At 40.6% G+C, this 20,788-nt stretch overlaps 1 protein-coding gene across 7 annotated transcripts in view; it reads left to right on the forward strand.

Annotated features, from left to right (window-relative positions):
- Positions 1-10: 10 nt before the first annotated feature.
- Positions 11-20,788, forward strand: part of Clhc1 (clathrin heavy chain linker domain containing 1) — a 40,685-nt gene continuing 19,907 nt past the window's right edge. The window contains exons 1-8 of one of the 7 annotated variants that reach the window (XM_017599141.3): positions 15-350; positions 10,752-11,011; positions 13,696-13,913; positions 15,056-15,189; positions 15,808-16,009; positions 16,109-16,221; positions 16,696-16,780; positions 19,246-19,352. In XM_017599141.3, the coding sequence (XP_017454630.1) occupies positions 10,835-11,011; positions 13,696-13,913; positions 15,056-15,189; positions 15,808-16,009; positions 16,109-16,221; positions 16,696-16,780; positions 19,246-19,352 (1,036 nt within the window). In that variant the 5' untranslated portion in view covers positions 15-350; positions 10,752-10,834. Of the gene's footprint in view, positions 351-10,751; positions 11,012-13,695; positions 13,914-15,055; positions 15,190-15,807; positions 16,010-16,108; positions 16,222-16,695; positions 16,781-19,245; positions 19,353-20,788 lie in introns of all 7 variants that reach the window. The other 6 variants (XM_017599142.3, XM_008770455.4, XM_039091777.2 and 3 more) reach the window with 6 other exon arrangements.

Below are 20,788 nucleotides of genomic sequence, written 5' to 3' on the forward strand. Positions count from 1 at the left end.
TGCGCGCTGCAGCCGAATCGCGGCTGTCTAACGCAGTGCCTGATTAGCTCGGGCGCTCGATTTCTCTACGCTCTTTTCTCATTTTGGCTCAGAATGGCCTCGAAATGGTGTGCTCAACTAAAAATGCCTCAAAAGGCTTTCTTATGCAGCCGATGCGATCAAGAGGGACTTTACTTTTAAGGGGGCTCGTGGAGCTTGAGAAAAGAGAGGTAAAACAAGTCTACCTGGGAATTGTAGTTTTACACTGCTTTCTTCTTGATAGAACTACTTGTCCCAAGATGCATTTCCACAGTTCCGGGATATGTGATTACAGTGTCTAAACTGTGGAATCTGGGTTAGGAGAGATTCAGGTGAGGGTTTGGGAATGAAACAAAACGATTTGCGCGTAGGTGGGGCCTCTCCGGAAAAGCCCAGGAGGGAAGGCTTAGGGGCTAAAATGGCATTTGGGGCTGAAAGTGTCTGTCGCCCCTTAGTAAGGAGCTGGTCTGGGTATCCTCCGCCAACTCAAAGGCAGCTGAAGTACAAAGTCTTTCGAAGTGCAGGGGGCTCGGCCTCTTCTGGTGTGGACTGTTCCTGCCCCTCCGCTACTCCGGTCCGAAGAAGCTTTTGAGCCTCACGCGCCTCCCTAGTATGAAACGGTTAAATGTATTGGAATTTTCGTCTTTGCACATTTTTTTGATTTATTTATTTATTTTGTATATGAGTACACTGTAGCTGTCTTCAGACACCCCCAGAAGAGGGCATCAGACCCCATTGTGGATGGTTGTCAGCCACCATGTGATTGCTGGGATTTGAACTCAGGACCTCTGGAAGAGTAGTCGATGCTCTTAACGACTGAGCCATCTCTGCAGCCCGTCTTTGCACATTTTAAAAGCCATAAAATAAGGAAACCTGTAGAATGATTGTTTAGCCTTCGACTACAAGTTTGGAAGTGGGAAAATAGGAGCATGTGCTTTCTTAGAAACTTGAAGCAGTTAGAAGCCGGTTGTGTTCTCTCCACCTCACAAACCCAGTGTCCTTTCTAATGCACCCTCTCAACGTCTTTTCTTCCTACTCGAAAGCATAGGCGTGCCCCATTTTCTTATAAAGAGGATCTGTATCTTCCTAATAACCTGTCTACTCTTTCCTCATTTTAATCTACTAGCTCTTCTGCCTCCGGAGTACACATTTTGAAAAGTAAAAAATATGGGGCTGGGAGATGATTCAGTAGGTAAATGTTCGATATGCAAACCCCTGTGTTGGAACTCCAACACCCACTTTTAAAGGCTGTTGTGCCCTGTGGAATCTGTGACACTGTAGACCAGCAGAGACAGGAGACTCCCTGGAGTTCATTGGCCAGCAGTTTCAAGAGATGGGTGGGGGAGGGGGCGTCGACATTACACCCACACCCACACGACTCACATATTTCTTAGGATAGGGCTTTTGGATGGCTCCATCAGTAAAGAGAGTTAACACCTGGAGTTCCATTCTTGAGATACCTTGGTGGAGAAAACGAGCTCTAGCAAGTTGCCAAGTTGCCCTCGGACTTTCACAGTGCCCCCTACCCCTGAACTAACTAAATGCAATAAAAATTTAAAAGGTAGACTGATTCGAAAAGACATACCCCCACACAGCCCACCCCCACCCTCGCACTCAACATAACATGATCCTCCTGCTTCTACCCATGTACCCACTCGAACGTGGACATAAACAGAAAAGTAAAAAGTGGTGGTGTTATTCTACATCATTCAAATATTTCACTTTGGGTTAAAGGTTATCTGAGCATGTGTGGGGCCCTAGAATTGATATCCAACACTGCAAAGAGTAAAATATGTTGCTTTCAAGTATAACAAGGACATAACATAAAAAGATAGTTTTGTTAGAAAGAAAAAAAAGTTGTTGGTCCCTAAAAGGACATTAATAGGCCAACAAAGGAACTTAGGTTTCCGCCACTACTACTCAGATCCATGCTCCAGTGATTGTGCCTTTCCCCTGTCTTTGGACTTGGTTACTCTTTGCAGTTGCATTATCTGTACTGTATCTTACCAGATTGTAAGCTCCAAGGCGCTAGGACCTTGTTTTACTTATTGCTGAATCCCTAGCAGTAAAACACAAAATCGATATCCAATATGATTGAACTAATGAGTAAACAAATTGATTTTATATTTGAGAATACTTAGGCCAGTGATATGGGTCCAAGAGCTAATGCACTTGCTGATCAAGTCACTGGGACCTCCATGAAGGAAATTCCATAAATTGTCCTCTGACCTCTGTGTGTGTTCCAGACAAGCATATACTCACACACAGACACTAAGTGATTTTTTTTTTATTAAAAAACACTTTAAGCATACATTGCTTATGGCTTGGCTGGGAGCACCTTATGTCCTCCTGTAAATTGACTTTTATCCAACTCATCAAAATTATTGTAGTATCTCCCTTATTTTTTATTTTTATTTTATTTATTTCAGATAGGGCCTAACTATGTACCCTTGGCTGGCTAGAATCTCACTATATACAGCAACTTGGCTTTGAACCCACAGAGGATCAGCTGTTTGTGCCTCTCAGGTGCTAGAATTAAAGGCATGGACCACCATGGAGCCTGGTGCCTTGATTCATGTTTGTGGTACTTAAGCATGATACATTAGTTTAGATAACTGCTTATTACTATATTGCCAACATATCATAAAGTTAATTTAAACACTTATTCAAAGCATCATTAATAGTAGTAAAAGTTCAGTAGCTAATGGTTAAATAACTGATGGAATCTCATACCATGAAATACTGTGCAGTAAATACTAATGTTAGAGCTCTTTAGAAAAAAATTAAACATTTTATTGTTTTTGACACAAAAATCTAACTATGTAGACTAGCTGGCCTGGATTTTACTAGGTAGACCAAATTAACCTTGAACTCACAAAGATCCAACTTTCTGCCTCCCAAATGCTAAGATTAAAGGTGTGTCCCACCACAGCAGTAGTTTGTAGTGGTTTGCTTTTCTTCTTTGATAACTTCATATATTTAGTGAGTTTTAGTTTTTTCACTATCACTCTGTTTTATCCCAACTCCTCCCACTGAAACCCTTCTTCCCAACAAGGCCCTTTCTGCCTGTGTATGTGTGTGTGTCTGTGGACATGTGTGTACATATGTGAATGAATGTGGATATGGGTGTGTGTCTGTATGCATGTGTGTACATAGGTGAATGAATGTGAATGTGTGTCTGTGTGCATGTTTGTGTGTGTCTCTGTGTGTGCATGTATGGGTGTGTCTGTGCGCATGTGCTTTGCCTGCATTCATGTCTGCTGCATCACTTGCATGCCTCCCCGTGCAAGTGGAAGCCAGAAGAAAGCATCCAATTTTCTGGAACTAAAGTTACAGATGGTCGTAAGTCACCATGTAGGTGCTTGAAATCAAATCCAGGTTCAATAAAAAAGTAACCAGTGCTCTTAACTGGTAAGTCATCTCTCCAGCCCCGGAAGTCATGCTTTGTTGTTGTTGGGGTTTTATTTATTTATTGAAAAATGTGGTCTAGTTTTGCATTTGGGAAGTGGAGGCAGGAAGGTGAGGTATTCAAGATCATTTAGATGATACACGTGGGAGGAGTCCGCTTGGTTTCCAAAGGAAAAGGGGTTTTCTGTACTTGGTCAGCATTCTGGCAGGGGGCCCTAATGGAGGTCAGAGGACAGCTTTGTGGAGTTGGTTCTCTTCTCCCACAGTTCTTCAGGTTCTGGGTCTCCAACTCAGGTCTTCAGGCTCCTGTGCCAAGTACGTTACCTGCTGAGCTATGTCATTGGACCTAAGGGAAGAGTTCTTAATTGACTGACATTTCATTTGTGTTCTGGAGTATAGCAAATGTTAGTAGACTAGCGTGGGCATTTTAATTCACTGACTGAAATGTTTATGTCAATATCAAATCTCTTAGTTTTTTTTCTGAGACATATTTTTTTTTTTATTAACTTGAGTATTTCTTATATACAATTCGAGTGTTATTCCCTTTCCCGGTATCCGGGCAAACATCACCCTCTCCTCTCCCCTTCCTTATGGGTGTTCCCTTCCCAATCCTCCCCCCATTGCCGCCCTCCCCCCACCAGTCTAGTTCACTGGGGGTTCAGTCTTAGCAGAACCCAGGGCTTCCCCTTCCACTGGTGCTCTTACTAGGATATTCATTGCTACCTATGGGGTCAGAGTCCAGGGTCAGTCCATGTATAGTCTTTGGGTAGTGGCTTAGTCCCTGGAAGCTCTGGTTGCTTGGCATTGTTGTACCTATGAGGTCTCGAGCCCCTTCAAGCTCTTCCAGTTCTTTCTCTGATTCCTTCAACGGGGGACCTATTCTCAGTTCAGTGGTTTGCTGCTGGCATTCGCCCCTGTATTTGCTGTATTCTGGCTGTGTCTCTCAGGAGCGATCTACATCCGGCTCCTGTCAGTCTGCACTTCTTTGCTTCATCCATCTTGTCTAATTGGGTGGCTGTATATGTATGGGCCACATGTGGGGCAGACTCTGAATGGGTGTTCCTTCAGTCTCTGTTTTAATCTTTGCCTCTCTCTTCCCTGCCAAGGGTATTCTTGTTCCCCTTTTAAAGAAGGAGTGAAGCATTCACATTTTGATCATCCGTCTTGAGTTTCATTTGTTCTAGGCATCTAGGGTAATTCAAGCATTTGGGCTAATAGCCACTTATCAATGAGTGCATACCATGTATGTCTTTCTGTGATTGGGTTACCTCACTCAGGATGATGTTTTCCAGTTCCAACCATTTGCCTACGAATTTCATAAAGTCGTTGTTTTTGATAGCTGATTAATATTCCATTGTGTAGATGTACCACATTGATCTGTATCCATTCCTCTGTTGAAGGGCATCTGGGTTCTTTCCAGCTTCTGGCTATTATAAATAAGGCTGCAATGAACATAGTGGAGCACGTGTCTTTTTTATATGTTGGGGCATCTTTTGGGTATATGCCCAAGAGAGGTATAGCTGGATCCTCAGGCAGTTCAATGTCCAATTTTCTGAAGATCCTCCAGACTGATTTCCAGAATGGTTGTACCAGTTTGCAATCCCACCAACAATGGAGGAGTGTTCCTCTTCCTCCACATCCTCGCCAGCATCTGTTGTCCCCTGAGTTTTTGATCTTAGCCATTCTCACTGGTGTGAGGTGAAATCTCAGGGTTGTTTTGATTTGCATTTCCCTTATGACTAAAGATGTTGAACATTTCTTTAGGTGTTTCTCAGCCATTCGGCATTCCTCCGCTGTGAATTCTTTGTTTAGCTCTGAACCCCATTTTTTAATAGGGTTGTTTGTTTCCCTGCGGTCTAACTTCTTGAGTTCTTTGTATATTTTGGATATAAGGCCTCTATCTGTTGTAGGATTGGTAAAGATCTTTTCCCAATCTGTTGGTTGCCGTTTTCTCCTAACCACAGTGTCCTTTGCCTTACAGAAGCTTTGCAGTTTTATGAGATCCCATTTGTCGATTCTTGATCTTAGAGCGTAAGCCATTGGTGTTTTGTTTAGGAAATTTTTTCCAGTGCCCATGTGTTCCAGATGCTTGCCTAGTTTTTCTTCTATTAGTTTGAGTGTGTCTGGTTTGATGTGGAGGTCCTTGATCCACTTGGACTTAAGCTTTGTACAGGGTGATTAGCATGGATCGATCTGCATTCTTCTACATGTTGACCTCCAGTTGAACCAGCACCATTTGCTGAAAATGCTATCTTTTTTCCATTTGATGGTTTTGGCTCCTTTGTCAAAAATCAAGTGACCATAGGTGTGTGGGTTCATTTCTGGGTCTTCAATTCTATTCCATTGGTCTATCTGTCTGTCTCTGTACCAATACCATGCAGTTTTTACCACTATTGCTCTGTAATACTGCTTGAGTTCAGGGATAGTGATTCCCCCTGAAGTCCTTTTATTGTTGAGGATAGTTTTAGCTATCCTGGGTTTTTTGTTATTCCAGATGAATTTGCAAATTGTTCTGTCTAACTCTTTGAAGAATTGGATTGGTATTTTGATGGGGATTGCATTGAATCTGTAGATTGCTTTTGGTAAAATGGCCATTTTTACTATATTAATCCTGCCAATCCATGAGCATGGGAGATCTTTCCATCTTCTGAGGTCTTCTTCAATTTCCTTCTTCAGTGTCTTGAAGTTCTTATTGTACAGATCTTTTACTTGCTTGGTTAAAGTCACACCGAGGTACTTTATATTATTTGGGTCTATTATGAAGGGTGTCGTTTCCCTAATTTCTTTCTCGGCTTGTTTCTCTTTTGTGTAGAGGAAGGCTACTGATTTATTTGAGTTAATTTTATACCCAGCCACTTTGCTGAAGTTGTTTATCAGCTTTAGTAGTTCTCTGGTGGAACTTTTGGGATCACTTAAATATACTATCATATCATCTGCAAATAGTGATATTTTGACTTCTTCTTTTCCGATCTGTATCCCCTTGACCTCCTTTTGTTGTCTGATTGCTCTGGCTAGAACTTCAAGAACTATATTGAATAAGTAGGGAGAGAGTGGGCAGCCTTGTCTAGTCCCTGATTTTAGTGGGATTGCTTCAAGTTTCTCTCCATTTAGTTTAATGTTAGCAACTGGTTTGCTGTATATGGCTTTTACTATGTTCAGGTATGGACCTTGAATTCCTATTCTTTCCAGGACTTTTATCATGAAGGGGTGTTGAATTTTGTCAAATGCTTTCTCAGTGTCTAATGAAATGATCATGTGGTTTTGTTCTTTCAGTTTGTTTATATAATGGATCACGTTGATGGTTTTCCGTATATTAAAGCATCCCTGCATGCCTGGGATGAAGCCTACTTGGTCATGGTGGATGATTGTTTTGATGTGCTCTTGGATTCGGTTTGCCAGAATTTTGTTGAGTATTTTTGCGTCGATATTCATAAGGGAAATTGGTCTGAAGTTCTCTTTCTTTGTTGTGTCTTTGTGTGGTTTAGGTATAAGAGTAATTGTGGCTTCATAAAAGGAATTCCGTAGTGCTCCATCTGTTTCAATTTTGTGGAATAGTTTGGATAACATTGGTATGAGGTCTTCTATGAAGGTCTGATAGAATTCTGCACTAAACCCGTCCGGACCTGGGCTTTTTTTGGTTGGGAGACCTTTAATGACTGCTTCTATTTCCTTAGGAGTTATGGAGTTGTTTAACTGGTTTATCTGTTCCTGATTTAACTTCAGTACCTAGTATCTGTCTAGGAAATTGTCCATTTCCTGTAGATTTTCAAGTTTTGTTGAATATAGGCTTTTATAGTAAGATCTGATGATTTTTTTGAATTTCCTCTGAATCTGTAGTTATGTCTCCCTTTTCATTTCTGATTTTGTTAATTTGGACACACTCTCTGGGTCCTCTCGTTAGTCTGGCTAAGGGTTTATCTTGTTGATTTTCTCAAAGAACCAACTTTTGGTTCTGTTCATTCTTTCTATGGTCATTTTTGTTTCTACTTGGTTGATTTCAGCTCTGAGTTTGATTATTTCCTGCCTTCTACTCCTCCTGGGTGTATTTGCTTCTTTTTGTTCTAGAGCTTTTAGGTGTGCTGTCAAGCTGCTGACATATGCTCTTTCCTGTTTCTTTCTGCAGGCACTCAGCGCTATGAGTTTTCCTCTTAGCACAGCTTTCATTGTGTCCCATAAGTTTGGGTATGTTGTACCTTCATTTTCATTAAATTCTAAAAAGTTTTTAATTTCTTTCTTTATTTCTTCCTTGACCAGGTTATCATTGAGAAGAGCATTGTTCAATTTCCAAGTATGTGTGGGCATTCTTCCTTGATTGTTATTGAAGACCAGTTTTAGGCCGTGGTGGTCCGATAGCACGCATGGGATTATTTCTATCTTTCTGTACCTGTTGAGGCCCGTTTTTTGACCAATTATATGGTCAATTTTGGAGAAAGTACCATGAGGAGCTGAGAAGAAGGTATATCCTTTTGCTTTAGGATAGAATGTTCTATAAATATCCGTTAAGTCCATTTGGCTCATGACTTCTCTTAGTCTGTCTACATCTCTGTTTAATTTCTGTTTCCATGATCTGTCCATTGATGAGAGTGGGGTGTTGAAATCTCCCACTATTATTGTGTGAGGTGCAATGTGTGTTTTGAGCAATGTGTGTGTAAAAGAAATGTAAGATTTCTTTTACATATGTAGGTGCCCTTGTATTTGGGGCATAGATATTTAGGATTGAGAGTTCATCTTGGTGGATTTTTCCTTTGATGAATATGAAGTGTCCTTCCTTATCTTTTTTGATGACTTTTAATTGAAAATTGATTTTATTTGATATTAGAATGGCTACTCCAGCTTGCTTCTTCTGACCATTTGCATGGAAAATTGTTTTCCAGCCTTTCACTCTGAGGTAATGTCTGTCTTTGTCTCTGAGGTGTGTTTCCTGTAGGCAGCAGAATGCAGGGTCCTCATTGCATATCCAGTTTGATAATCTATGTCTTTTTATTGGGGAGTTGAGGCCATTGATGTTGAGAGATATTAAGGAATAGTGATTATTGCTTCCCGTTATATTCATATTTGGGTGTGAGGTTATGTTTGTGTGCTTTCATTCTCTTTGTTTTGTTGCCAAGATGATTAGTTTCTTGATTCTTCTAGGGTATAGCTTGCCTCCTTATGTTGGGCTTTACCATTTATTATCCTTTGTAGTGCTGGATTTGTAGAAAGATATTGTGTAAATTTGGTTTTGTCATGGAATATCTTGGTTTCTCCATCTATGTTAATTGAGAGTTTTGCAGGATACAGTAGCCTGGGCTGGCATTTGTGTTCTCTTAGGGTCCATATGACATCTGTCCAGGATCTTCTGGCTCTCATAGCTTCTGGCGAAAAGTTTGGTGTGATTCTGATAGGTCTGCCTTTATATGTTACTTGACCTTTTTCCCTTACTGCTTTTAATATTCTTTCTTTATTTTGTGCGTTTGGTGTTTTGACTATTATGTGATGGGAGGTGTTTCTTTTCTGGTCCAATCTATTTGGAGTTCTGTAGGCTTCTTGTATGCCTATGGGTATCTCTTTTTTTAGATTAGGGAAGTTTTCTTCTATGATTTTGTTGAAGATATTTACTGGTCCTTTGAGCTGGGAGTCTTCACTCTCTTCTATACCTATTATCCTTAGGTTTGATCTTCTCATTGAGTCCTGGATTTCCTGTATGTTTTGGACCAGTAGCTTTTTCTGCTTTACATTATCTTTGACAGTTGAGTCAATGATTTCTATGAAATCTTCTGCTCCTGAGATTCTCTCTTCCATCTCTTGTATTCTGTTGGTGAAGCTTGTATCTACAGCTCTTTGTGTCTTCTTTTGGTTTTCTATATCCAGGGTTGTTTCCATGTGTTCTTTCTTGATTGCTTCTATTTCCATTTTTAATTCCTTCAACTGTTTGATTGTGTTTTCCTGGAATTCTTTCAGGGATTTTTGCGATTCCTCTCTGTAGACTTCTACTTGTTTATTAATGTTTTCCTGTGTTTCCCTAAGGGAGTTCTTCACGTCTTTCTTGAAGTCCTCCAGCATCATGATCAAATATGATTTTGAAACTAGATCTTGCTTTTCTGGTGTGTTTGGATATTCCATGTTTGTTTTGGTGGGAGAATTGGGCTCCGATGATGCCATGTAGTCTTGGTTTCTGTTGCTTGGGTTCCTGCGCTTGCCTCTCGCCATCAGATTATCTCTAGTGTTACTTTGTTCTGCTATTTCTGACAGTCGCTAGACTGTCCTATAAGCCTGTGTGTCATGAGTGCTGTAGACCTGTTTTCCTCTCTTTCAGTCAGTTATGGGGACAGAGTGTTCTGCTTTCGGGCGTGTAGTTTTTCCTCTCTACAGGTCTTCAGCTGTTCCTGTGGGCCTGTGTCTTGAGTTCACCAGGCAGCTTTCTTGCAGCAGAAAAGTTGGTCTTACCTGTGGTCCCGAGGCTCAAGTTCGCTCGTGGGGTGCTGCCCACGGGCTCTCTGCAGCAGCAGCAATCAGGAAGACCTGTGCCGCCCCTTCCGGGAGCTTCAGTGTACCAGGGTTCCAGATAGCCTTTGGTGTTTTCCTCTGGCGTCCGAGATGTGTATGCAGAGAGCAGTCTCTTCTGTTTTCCCAGGCTTGTCTGCCTCTCTGAAGGTTTAGCTCTCCCTCCCACGGGATTTGGGTGCAGAGAACTGTTTATCCGGTCTGTTTCCTTCAGGTTCCGGCGGTGTCTCAGGCAGGGGTCGTGCCGCTCCTGGGCCCTCCCCCACAGGAGCCCAGAGGCCTTATACAGTTTCCTCTTGGGCCAGGGATGTGGGCAGGGGTGGGCAGTGTTGGTGGTCTCTTCCGCTCTGCAGGCTCAGGAGTGCCTACCTGACCAGGCGGTGAGGTCTCTTTCCCACGGGGTCTGGGAGCAGAGAGCTGCTGCGGGCCGGGATCCGCGGGTGTGGGACTTCCAGTAAACACAGGACGTGCCCGGTCCTAGAGGAGTTCTGCCTCTGTGTGTCCCGATTTCACCAGGCAGCTTTCTTGCAGCAGACAAGTTGGTCTTACCTGTGGTCCCGAGGTTCAAGTTTGTTCGCGGGGTGCTGCCCACGGGTTCTCTGCGGTGGCAGCAACCAGGAAGACCTGTGCCGCCCCTTCCGGGAGCTTCAGTGCACCAGGGTTCCAGATCGCCTTTGGTGTTTTCCTCTGGCGTCCGAGATGTATGTACAGAGAGCAGTCTCTTCTGGTTTCCCAGGCTTCTCTGCCTCTCTGAAAGTTTTTCCTGAGACATATTTTTAAGTTGCCCTTTAACTGAAGAGTTTTAGACCTACACATTAACTGATTGTCATGTTTTCTTTCAGGCCCACTAAAGTTTTTTGGCTTTGTTGCAAAAGAAGGTCAAGGTTTAATTTTTCTCCGTGAACATGCTTGCAGATTAAGAGTTATGCCAACCCAAGAAGTAAAGAAACATGCAGTTCTCCCTCCTATCATTAGTAGAAATGACAAGGAGTTTTTGGAAAGCATGCAAAGATACATTATTACAGAAACCAAAAGAGTGGGTTGCAACGAGGAAGGACCTCCTGATGAGTATTACACCATTTACCGAAATGTTTTCGACAAGGTACCATAATGCTCTTGAGTAGGGCATGTTTCCAAGAGGCTATCTGTTTCCCAACTTAACTGCCACCTCAGCATGCCACTGCCTGCCTGGCCACCACTCTCTGGATGCTAGCTTGGAGAAGTTCATCCATGTTTGTTAAACAAGGATGAAGAGAGAAAGCACAAGTGCAGAATTTACATTTCCTGATGGCTAGTTAGTTAGGCCAGTTAGAGTCAGTTATTTTAGTTTCACAAGCAGTTTTTTTTTTTTTTTCAGTAACTTGGTTGTCCCTTCTGGGAATCATTTTTACCATTTCAAGAAAGGGGCTAATTTGCTAGAATTTGCATTGTGCACGAGAACTAGTATTTTATGTTCTGGGTTTGTTTGTGGTATCAGTAAAATCTTGGTTTACATATGACATGGCATGTTAAACTGAGACCTCTTGAGCCAGGTGCCACATGCCAGTCATCCCAGTTTGAAAGGAGGCTGAAGCTGGAAAATACTTCGCAGCCAGGAGTTGGCAGCCACCATGGACAATATTATGACATAAAATCAATGAATGAATCAATGAATGAAATTTCATCTAAAGAGTCTGAGCCCTTTTAGAGGTCTAGATATGATAGTATTCCTTTGCGTCCTCCACTTTACTGCTTTTCTGTATATTCAAAATGGTATCCATCTGTGTTCTATTGAGATGTAGTTCTTCTAGAACACTGACATGGTCATTGATCGCAGAATCGCTGCAGTCGTATTGACTATTCATTCATGGATCTAGCACATACCCAGAACATGTGAGACAGAAGATGAGCAGGAACAAGTAGCAGGGTTCTTAGTGTGGAAAACTTTTCCTTATGAAAGGGTCCTGTTTGAGGTGGATGGTGTGGCTATGGCAAAAATGAAAAGGAGCACTGTATTCCTCAGACACCTTTTCCTGGTACTTGCTGCAGATTAATGACTTCTCTAGATGACTTGTGATGAAATGGATATCTTCCTGGATAACTTTCTCTAGATACTATTTGTTGTTGTAAAAATATAAAAATAAAAAAAGGTAAAGTTGGTCTTTTATCCCGCTAGGTCCGGCACCTCAGTGCCCCAAGATATCTGCTAGATATCTTGGCGGAATCACATCCCAACTCCTCGGCGGCCCATAGTCTCCTGCCGCTGCACACTTTCCTACATTCAAACCATCACAGAAAAGAACACACAACACAATAATCTTAGATCCAATTGATATGATATAACTGCCCACTTAAACATACAAAGCCCGGTACCATCCATACCTTAGGAACATTGGTAACAACCTGTAAATACTCAGAGCAGAATCTTAACATCACTTGCCATGGCTTCTCCCCTCTCTCTATTCCTGTCTCTCCTTCTCTTCCCGTCTCCTCCTCTTCCTTCAAACTTCTCTCCTGCCCATCCTTCCTTCTCCTCCAATGACAGGCCTCCTTCTATCCTGTACCTGCCCTTCACCTATACTTTACAAATTCAATGGGGAGGTTCTGGTGAAGTCACCTGATTTCTGAGAACGTGACTAGGCAGCTGTCCTTGGGGCAGTGGAATTAGCGTCAAAATACAGATAACTCCAGGGCAAACCACAACAACTATTTAGCTAAAAAAAAAAAAAAACAAAAACAAACAAACAAAGAAAAAAACTTGTGGGGGATAACACACCCAAGAAATGTACCAGAGAAAAGCAAGCATAATTTCAGATTTCGGAGAAAATTTTGGATCAATTACTTTTATTCCCTATATATCATCAATATTTGAAAAACAAAGTTTTTCTGTTTTGTTTCTTAACCTATTTACATTTTTGATACTTTATTTTTTGTGTGAGTGATGAATATACAAGATTAAGAAAAACCAACCCCAATAAAGGGGCATGTGCTATGGCGCCACCTCCACACCCACCCCTCACCCGCTGCACGGGAAAGTGTCCTGGGGGCACTTAGTGTTTTTTGTTAACATTCTTACTGTTCTTTTCCTCTGTTATCCTTCCTGATAGATGCTTTGCTTACACATTACTGGAAATGGCTATATAGTGATGTGGACTGTTTGCACAGTTGTTTTTGACATGTTGAGAATAGAGATGCAATTAGGAGCTCTGACCTGATTTTCTTAGTGGAGGTGAATGAGTTCAGATTGCATTATCTCGGTGGAGAATGGAGAGATTGCTCATGGTTAAGAGCTCTTCCAGTTGGATTCCGAGCACCCATAATAGGTAGTTCATAGCTATGAGTAACTTGAGCTCTGGAGGATCTGAAACCTCTGATTTCTGCAGGTACCTGCACTCACATGCACACATCTATACACAGACACACATACAAATCATTAAAAGTAGAACAAAAGTAATATAAAAATCAAGTCAAGAGACTAGATTTCAAAGGAGTAAGAAATAATATATAATTAAAAGATCTACAGTTGAGAAATGTAGACCTAGTATTATATCAGTTCATATCTCATGTATGAAATCATACCAAGTATAAGAGAGCCTTTCTCATATCTAGGATCACAGTATCTATGTAGTGACTCACAGAGAGCATGTTATAGAGTTCACTATAGAGCACAGTGACTCACAGAGAGAGTGGTTATTGTTTTTAGTGCCTACTCATGTTGAGTTTGGTTATGTCTAATTAATTATTATGTTTCACCTAAAAATCGCCTGCTTAAAAGGCTTTTGATCACTATATCTTCTGTTTAAAAAGTGCAGTACTACAGACAGAAAAATATTTCAGGTAATAGACTATGTCAATGCATACAAGTCCGTTCTTACTTCAATCAAAAAAGAATATGATGCCTTTATTGAGACAGTAAAGAAAGGCCGGAGAAATGCATTTTATCTTCATGGAAAACTTAAAGTTTTGGCAGCAGAGCCTACAGCGTTGGTGTATCACCAGAGAAGAACAATCCAGCTTGAAGCGAAGTGAGTCAGTAACCGGCCAGAAGGGTGCCATGCTACTGGGTGGTGATCAGTGAGTCTTTAAAAAAAAAATCACTGTTTTCCTTACGTTACTATTCTGAGACAAGAAGTCACTTTTTAGCCAAAGCTAATTGTGAATTCACCAGGCTGGTCTTGCTCAAGGCCTTCAGCCTTCAAGTTACAGGTTACAAGATTATGCCATGCCTGCCTTTAATTAAAATGTTATTTTAAGCTGTATTTCATAGTCCCTTCTCCTACCAATTATTACATATTTCAAGTAAAACTGTTAATTTTGCTTGAGCATTTTATGATCCCTCTTGGTATTGTGGTATCATTAAAAGGAGGAAAGTTATTTCATGCATGGATGATTTGACAGTACAAGTTCATGATTCCCACCTGAATCACAGCGCTCAATCCCATGATTCCAGCAGTAGAAATCCCACCAGAGAATAAAATCTTCCTTGAGAACAATTTTTTAAAAATTAGATTTCACTACGTAGCTCTAGATTACCTCAGACTTAACAACAATTCTCCTGTCTCAGCCTCCCAAATACTAGTTTCTTGGCTTCGATGTGGACTAATAATACTACTTTCAACTTCTGGCCTCCAGAATGGTGAGAAGATAAATGTCACTTTACGTCACCAAATGTGTAATAATTGTGGCAATATCCCCCCAGCAAGGTGACAGTTTCTTGTTTGTTTGTTTAAAGCCTCTTTAAACCTAGTGTGGTGGCTCATACCTGTAATCCAGCACTTGGGAGGCTGAAGGAGTAAGATAACAATTCAAAGCCAAATTTAGAAACACAATGAGACCCTTCCAAAAAAAAAAAAAAAGAAAGAAAGAAAAAGGAAAACTAAAAATACCTTTTTAGTTGTAACTGAATAGATGGTGTTTTATGGCCAGATAACATGTACTGATTTGCAAAGGGGATCCAAGAAAAAATTGTTCCTTATTTGTGATGTGTCAGCTCCTGAGTATGGGGTTTTTAAACTTCTAGTTCATAATGTCCAAATAATTATAATTATAAATTATTAGCCAAATAAAACAAAAATCTAGTCTGGCTTTTTTAATATTATGATCAAGAGTTAGATTGATGGTGACAGGCATATGAAAGCAATTCTGGTTTTCTTTTTGTTTTTTTAAGAATGAGGATTATTGATAATAATTCCAAAGCAATTCAATTACAAATAGATCAGATGAAGCAGCTGAGAATGGAGTATGAGAATACAGAAGTAAAGCTCTGTGCTTCCTCCAAGCAGCTTTGGAAACCTATCCCAGGTGAAGTATCTTCTTTACAGTTGTATTTCAGAGAGTCACAGAAATCCATCTGCCTCTGCCTCCCCTTTATCCTTTTCTCGGTGCTAGAATTAAAGGTGTGTACCACTACACTTAGCTCTGAGAGAGAGAGAGAGAGAGAGAGAGAGAGAGTGTGTGTGTGTGTGTGTGTGTGTGTGTGTGTGTCTGTCTTAAACACAAAGGACATTTCAAGAGTGAGAGAGAGACATCTCGAAATTTGGTAGGCATCAGTTTTGTGTTGGAAAAAATAAACTTGTCCCAGGGTTAGCTCTTGGAGAGTAATGGAAGCTGTGGTATGAGAGAAATCCATTGGCCTAACCTCAGTCATTAGATGGTCTCTGGTTTATATTGAAGTATCCTTGATGCTATGTAAAACTCAGAAGAAGCTTGAGAATTTGCCTATTTTGTATAAGGCTAGGGTTCTCAGTACCACAATAAATGAACAAATAGATGTAAACAAACAACCTATTAGCAGCACAATTTTGTGATAATGGTATTTATGTTTGGTAAGCCACAAGTACCTGTTAGTGTTTCTGAATTATTTTATAATACAGTAAACATTCCTACATAAGACTCAGGTTTTTGTTTGTTTTCCCATAGGGATGACCCTCCAAGACTCTGTCAATCTGGACGCTCTCAATAATCATAAGCAGAATCTTGAAGATAAATGTAGAAAACTAAAACAAGACATGTCAACAATGTATGTATCAGCCCAAAAGAAAGCTGACCTAGATGAGGAAATGATTGTGTTACTAAAACGGCGAGATATAGCTGAAAATCTGAACAAAGACCTGCGGTTTCGGTATGAATGGTGGTTATCGTAGGTATTGAAGGCTTTGCCTTTGTTTTCCCTCTCTCTGCCACGTGACCCTGCTCAGTGTTTGTCCATGCTCTTTTGCAGCCATCAAAGATTGCAGGTTATTTCACACACACTTAATTCATGGATGAAGCAGAACATGAGGATTCCATTTAAAGATGTCTTGGAGAGAATTCAGCAAACCAAAGCTATCTATGGTAGTTTATCTGTATCTTTAATTAGCAAGAACAGTAGAAGGCACTTTACCCCAGAGCTAAAGGTTTTCCTAGGCTTAATTTTAAAAATGTAAGCAATAATATACTCCCCTCCGTTCAGGAATAACCCTTGGGACTGGAGATTGCTCAGTGGTTAAGGCGTCAGGGGACACATGTTCAGCTCTCAGCACCCTAGGGTGGTTCAAAACTGCAATTCCAGTTCCAGAGCATGACACTCCCATACAGACATACATTCATGTAGAACACCAATGTACATAAAATTAAATGACTTTGTAAAGTGAGAGTGGGGAAAAAACTCATTCTTGAGAATGAGGCAGGGGGAGGGGAAGTGATTCACTTTAGAAGAGGCTAGTACCGTGTGAAAGCAAAATAAAATACGTCGTTGGTCTAAACATGCTTATTGTCTACTGCTAAACAGGCTGACACATCATCACGAATTGTCCTTTCAACATTTAGGTCATGCAAAGGTTGTTGATGAGCTATTTGAAGATGACCCAAACAAGACAAAAGAAGCTATAGTTATGCTTTACTACATCGAAAGGCAAATATCATTTGTATTTTGGGTTTGTTTGTTTGTTTGTTATTTGTTTGTTTGGAGTGGGTTTTGTGCTTGCCTTCCCTTTTGTTTGTTTGAGATAACATCTCATAACCCAAAAAGCCTTACTTTAGAATGCAGGATGGCCTGAAACTCCTACTGCCCCCACCCCCCCACACACTTCCTAACTGCTGGCTTGCAGGTTTGTCTTTTGGTGTCTGAAAATTCTGTTCTACTTGACAAACTAGAAAAAAATTAGAAATTTTGTTTTTTCATAAATTTTTATGATTTTTTTCAGAAAATTGTAGAATACCCTAGCTATTTCAATCTTTTTGTAATTATTTTTTATTCTGACATAATTAAGTTACTTGTTACTATATTTTTTATTTTTAATTACACTTTATTTTTTCTATGAGGGTAGTGGGAATAGCGGTTCAAGTACCACTGGAAAGAATTCTTGCATAATTCTGGATTCCAGACCACCACTGTAAAGACCAGGAACTTGAAGCCGCTGGTGGTATTACACGCATAGTCAAGAGCAGAGAGCAATGAGCACACTCGTGCATGCTCGACATGTATTGTCTGAGATAGATGTAGAATATTCTAGAGCATTTGCCTTCAAAGTGAACTTATAGGCTGCCAGGATGTCCTGTGATCAGCATAGGTAATACCTATGCTCTCAAACCTTAAACAGTTTTCATTGGTTGATTTGTTTGTTGTTGTGGTACAAAGAACTGGATACAGATAATTTAAAGTACTAAAGACTGTTTTGTTTTCTTACACAATATATTTTCCTGAGTCTAGCAGGATTTTTAAAATTTAGTATCTTTTTAAAAAAGATTTATTTATTTATTTCATGTATGTGAGTACACTGTCACTGTCTTCATACATACCAGAAGACAGCATTGTATCCCCATTACAGATAGTTGTGAGCCACTATGTGGTTGCTGGGAATTGAACTCAGGACCTCTGTAAGAGCAGTCAGTGCTCTTAACTGCTGAGCCATCTCTCCAGCCCACAGTATCATTTTAAAATATTATTATTACTGTTTTTATGGTCGTTGGTGTTTTGCCTGTGTGTATGTCTATGGGAAGCTATCAGGAGTCCTGGAACTAAAGATACAGACAAGTGTGAGCTGCACGTGGTGTTCTTAACTGCTAAGCCATCTCTCCAGCCCCCACCCCAATGTTTATTATTTTTAAGTATGTACATACATTTATTTGTGTACATGAATCTTGGTGCCCACAGATGCCAGAGAAGTCAGAGCCCCCAGAACTAGAGTTACAGGTGGCTATGAGCCAGCCAATAGCCAAACATGGGTTCTCTGCAAGAGTAGGATGTGTTTTTAACCATTAAACCATCTCCAGCCCAATTTTAGTATAGCTTTTAATATTTTGTGTGTGTGTGTGTGTTTGTTTATGCATGCACAGGGGACTGGGTGCATATGAGTGTGCAGACCAGAAGTCAGGGTTAAGTTTCCTTCTCTAATTGTTTCTCCATCTTATTTATTATTTACTTACTTATTTACTATTTAATTCACATATTTAATGTGAGTACATGCATGCACACTCAAGTCGGGTTCAAGGATAACTTAGTGCAGTCAGCTCTCTGTGCCCACCTTTACACAGGTTCTGGAGGTCAGGTTGCCAACCTTCATTGAACCCTGAAGGATCTTCTGCCTTGTCAGCATTGGGATGAGAAGCTCTATGCTGTGCCAGGGTGTATGTTTGTGGTGTGTATATGAACTCAAGTCCTCATGTGTGAGTGGCAAACACTTCACAAACCAAGCCATTTCTCCCTCAGATTCCAGCTACCAGTTTTCACTTGATAGGAAAACCTTTGTTGGGATTTGAAGTCTTATTCATTTTGCTCAATGTTACTTTGCGTTTTCCCCCCACTTTATTCAACATTCATTTGAGGCACTCTGTGATTCCTCTTTTCCTAAGGACTAATTTGGGAGCTTTGCTATGTGAAGGAGGCTTACATGAACCTCTGGTTGAGGCTTATGTGAAGTATTATCTCTGCTTGTGTTGATGGGGACTTGCTACCAGACAGACCAGCATTGGCTTCTGAATATCAGGAATACCTCTTGGTTCTGCAGCTGGGCTGCATGTATGTTGGGTTATTTCTCCTAGGTCCAGTTTCTAAGTAGAAAGCCCTTTCTTGATGATCTGTGAGAAGAGAAGCACCAGCTCATTGTGAACTCACTTTCTGTTTTCTGTATAAGGCTTGTGGGTACAGAGTTCAGGGCCATGTTCTAAGTTCCTCAGAGGGTAAGAATTTAACCCTGAGACAAGCAGGTCACAAAAACCCCTAGAATTCTAGAGAAACACTGAACATGGTACTAAATGAATAAATTTGGTTATAACTTACTAGATTACTATTTGTTTTTTCAGTATATCATTATACTTAATTTCTAATATTGGGTTTTGTGTATCATTGTAATATGTTTTAAAATGCTATGGTTGTAGGTTCCATGAATTAATCTCCCTTGGTGAATATGAAAAGGCAGCTTGTTTTGCAGCAAACAGTCCAAAAAGAATTCTTCAAAATGCTGGTACAATGAATAAATTTAAGGGTAAGCAAATATTTCTGAAAAAAATATATGCAAATTATACTTTTTTTCCTTGATAGAAGGAAAATCATATTCTGAGAGGCTAGCCTTTCATTGCCCCATCTTTATTATCTGTTGGCTCCTTAGTTATAATATTATGGGTTTCTTCTGATTATTCTAAGTTAAATTATGAAATATTTCATATATGGGAAAGCATGAGGAAACATAGTATTTATATAGTCAACACCAAGATTTTATAATATTAATTTTTTGGTCAAGCATGTTCCATATGCTTTTTTTAAAAGCTTTTTTTGGTAGATTGGCATCATAAAATAAATTATACATTTTGGAGGTATGAGACTGAGTGTGAAATACGGAGGTTTCATACATACTAGGCAACTATTCTACCAGGAAGATACACCCCCAGCCCAAACACTATGTATAAAGTACATAATTTGCTAAGATTGACATGTGTACATGCCACTCACATTATCATATAGACAGACCCATGACATCATCACCACAAGCTCCCTCATGCCCATTGGCAGTTCTTCTCTTTCCACTCCTCATGCCTACCACCATCTACAGGCTCCCTCTTAGACTCCATGCAACCACTAATTTGCTCTCAGTTACCATATGTAAGTTTTTTTCTATAATTAGAACAGGCAGGTGGTGGCATATTATTATTATTATTATTATCATCATCATCATCATCATCATCATTATTATTATTATTATTATTATTATTATTATTATTTGGAGTCCAGGGTCTCACTATCAGGGGATATGGGACTGGAAGATAGCTGGAGAAGGAAGCCATAAGTAAGTAACACAGTAGAATATTTGCAGAAGTGATCCTCCTGCACAGCCTCCTTCCAGCTGACCTACTCCCCGGATGTGTCCCAGTCAGGCTCTGGAGGATCTGTGAGCCAGTTAATCTATTCTTTGTCTATGCTGCCAACTCTAGATGAGTGGAGGGGAGTCCATCCCAGGCCACCCAAAAGCATGGAGCCCTTTATGGGGTTGTTGGTTTCTAAATTCCCTTATATGGAGTCTGTACTTGTGTATGTAGGGGGTGGCAGAAAAGAAATATTTAATTTATTCATTCATCTGTCATTGGACATATTGAGTGCTGAAAATAAATAATTGAGGAAGACACAAATAAATAGAAAGATATTAGGGGCAACCCTATAGGAAGACCAGCAATCTCAACTAACCTGGACCCCCAGGATCTCTCAGACACCGAGCTACCAACCAGGTAGCATACACTAGCTGATAGGAGGCCCCCAACACATATACAGCAGAAGACTGCGGGGGCTGGACTCGGAGAAGATGCACCTAACCCTCAAGAGAGTGGGGCCCCAGGGAGTGGGGAGGTGTGGTGGTGGTGGGAATATCCTCTTGGAGAGGGGTCAGGGGTGGGGTGGATATAGAGGAGGTGTGGGATGTGGAACGGTCAG

This window comes from Rattus norvegicus, chromosome 14 (genome assembly GCF_036323735.1).
Source record: "Rattus norvegicus strain BN/NHsdMcwi chromosome 14, GRCr8, whole genome shotgun sequence".
NCBI lineage: Eukaryota > Metazoa > Chordata > Mammalia > Rodentia > Muridae > Rattus > Rattus norvegicus.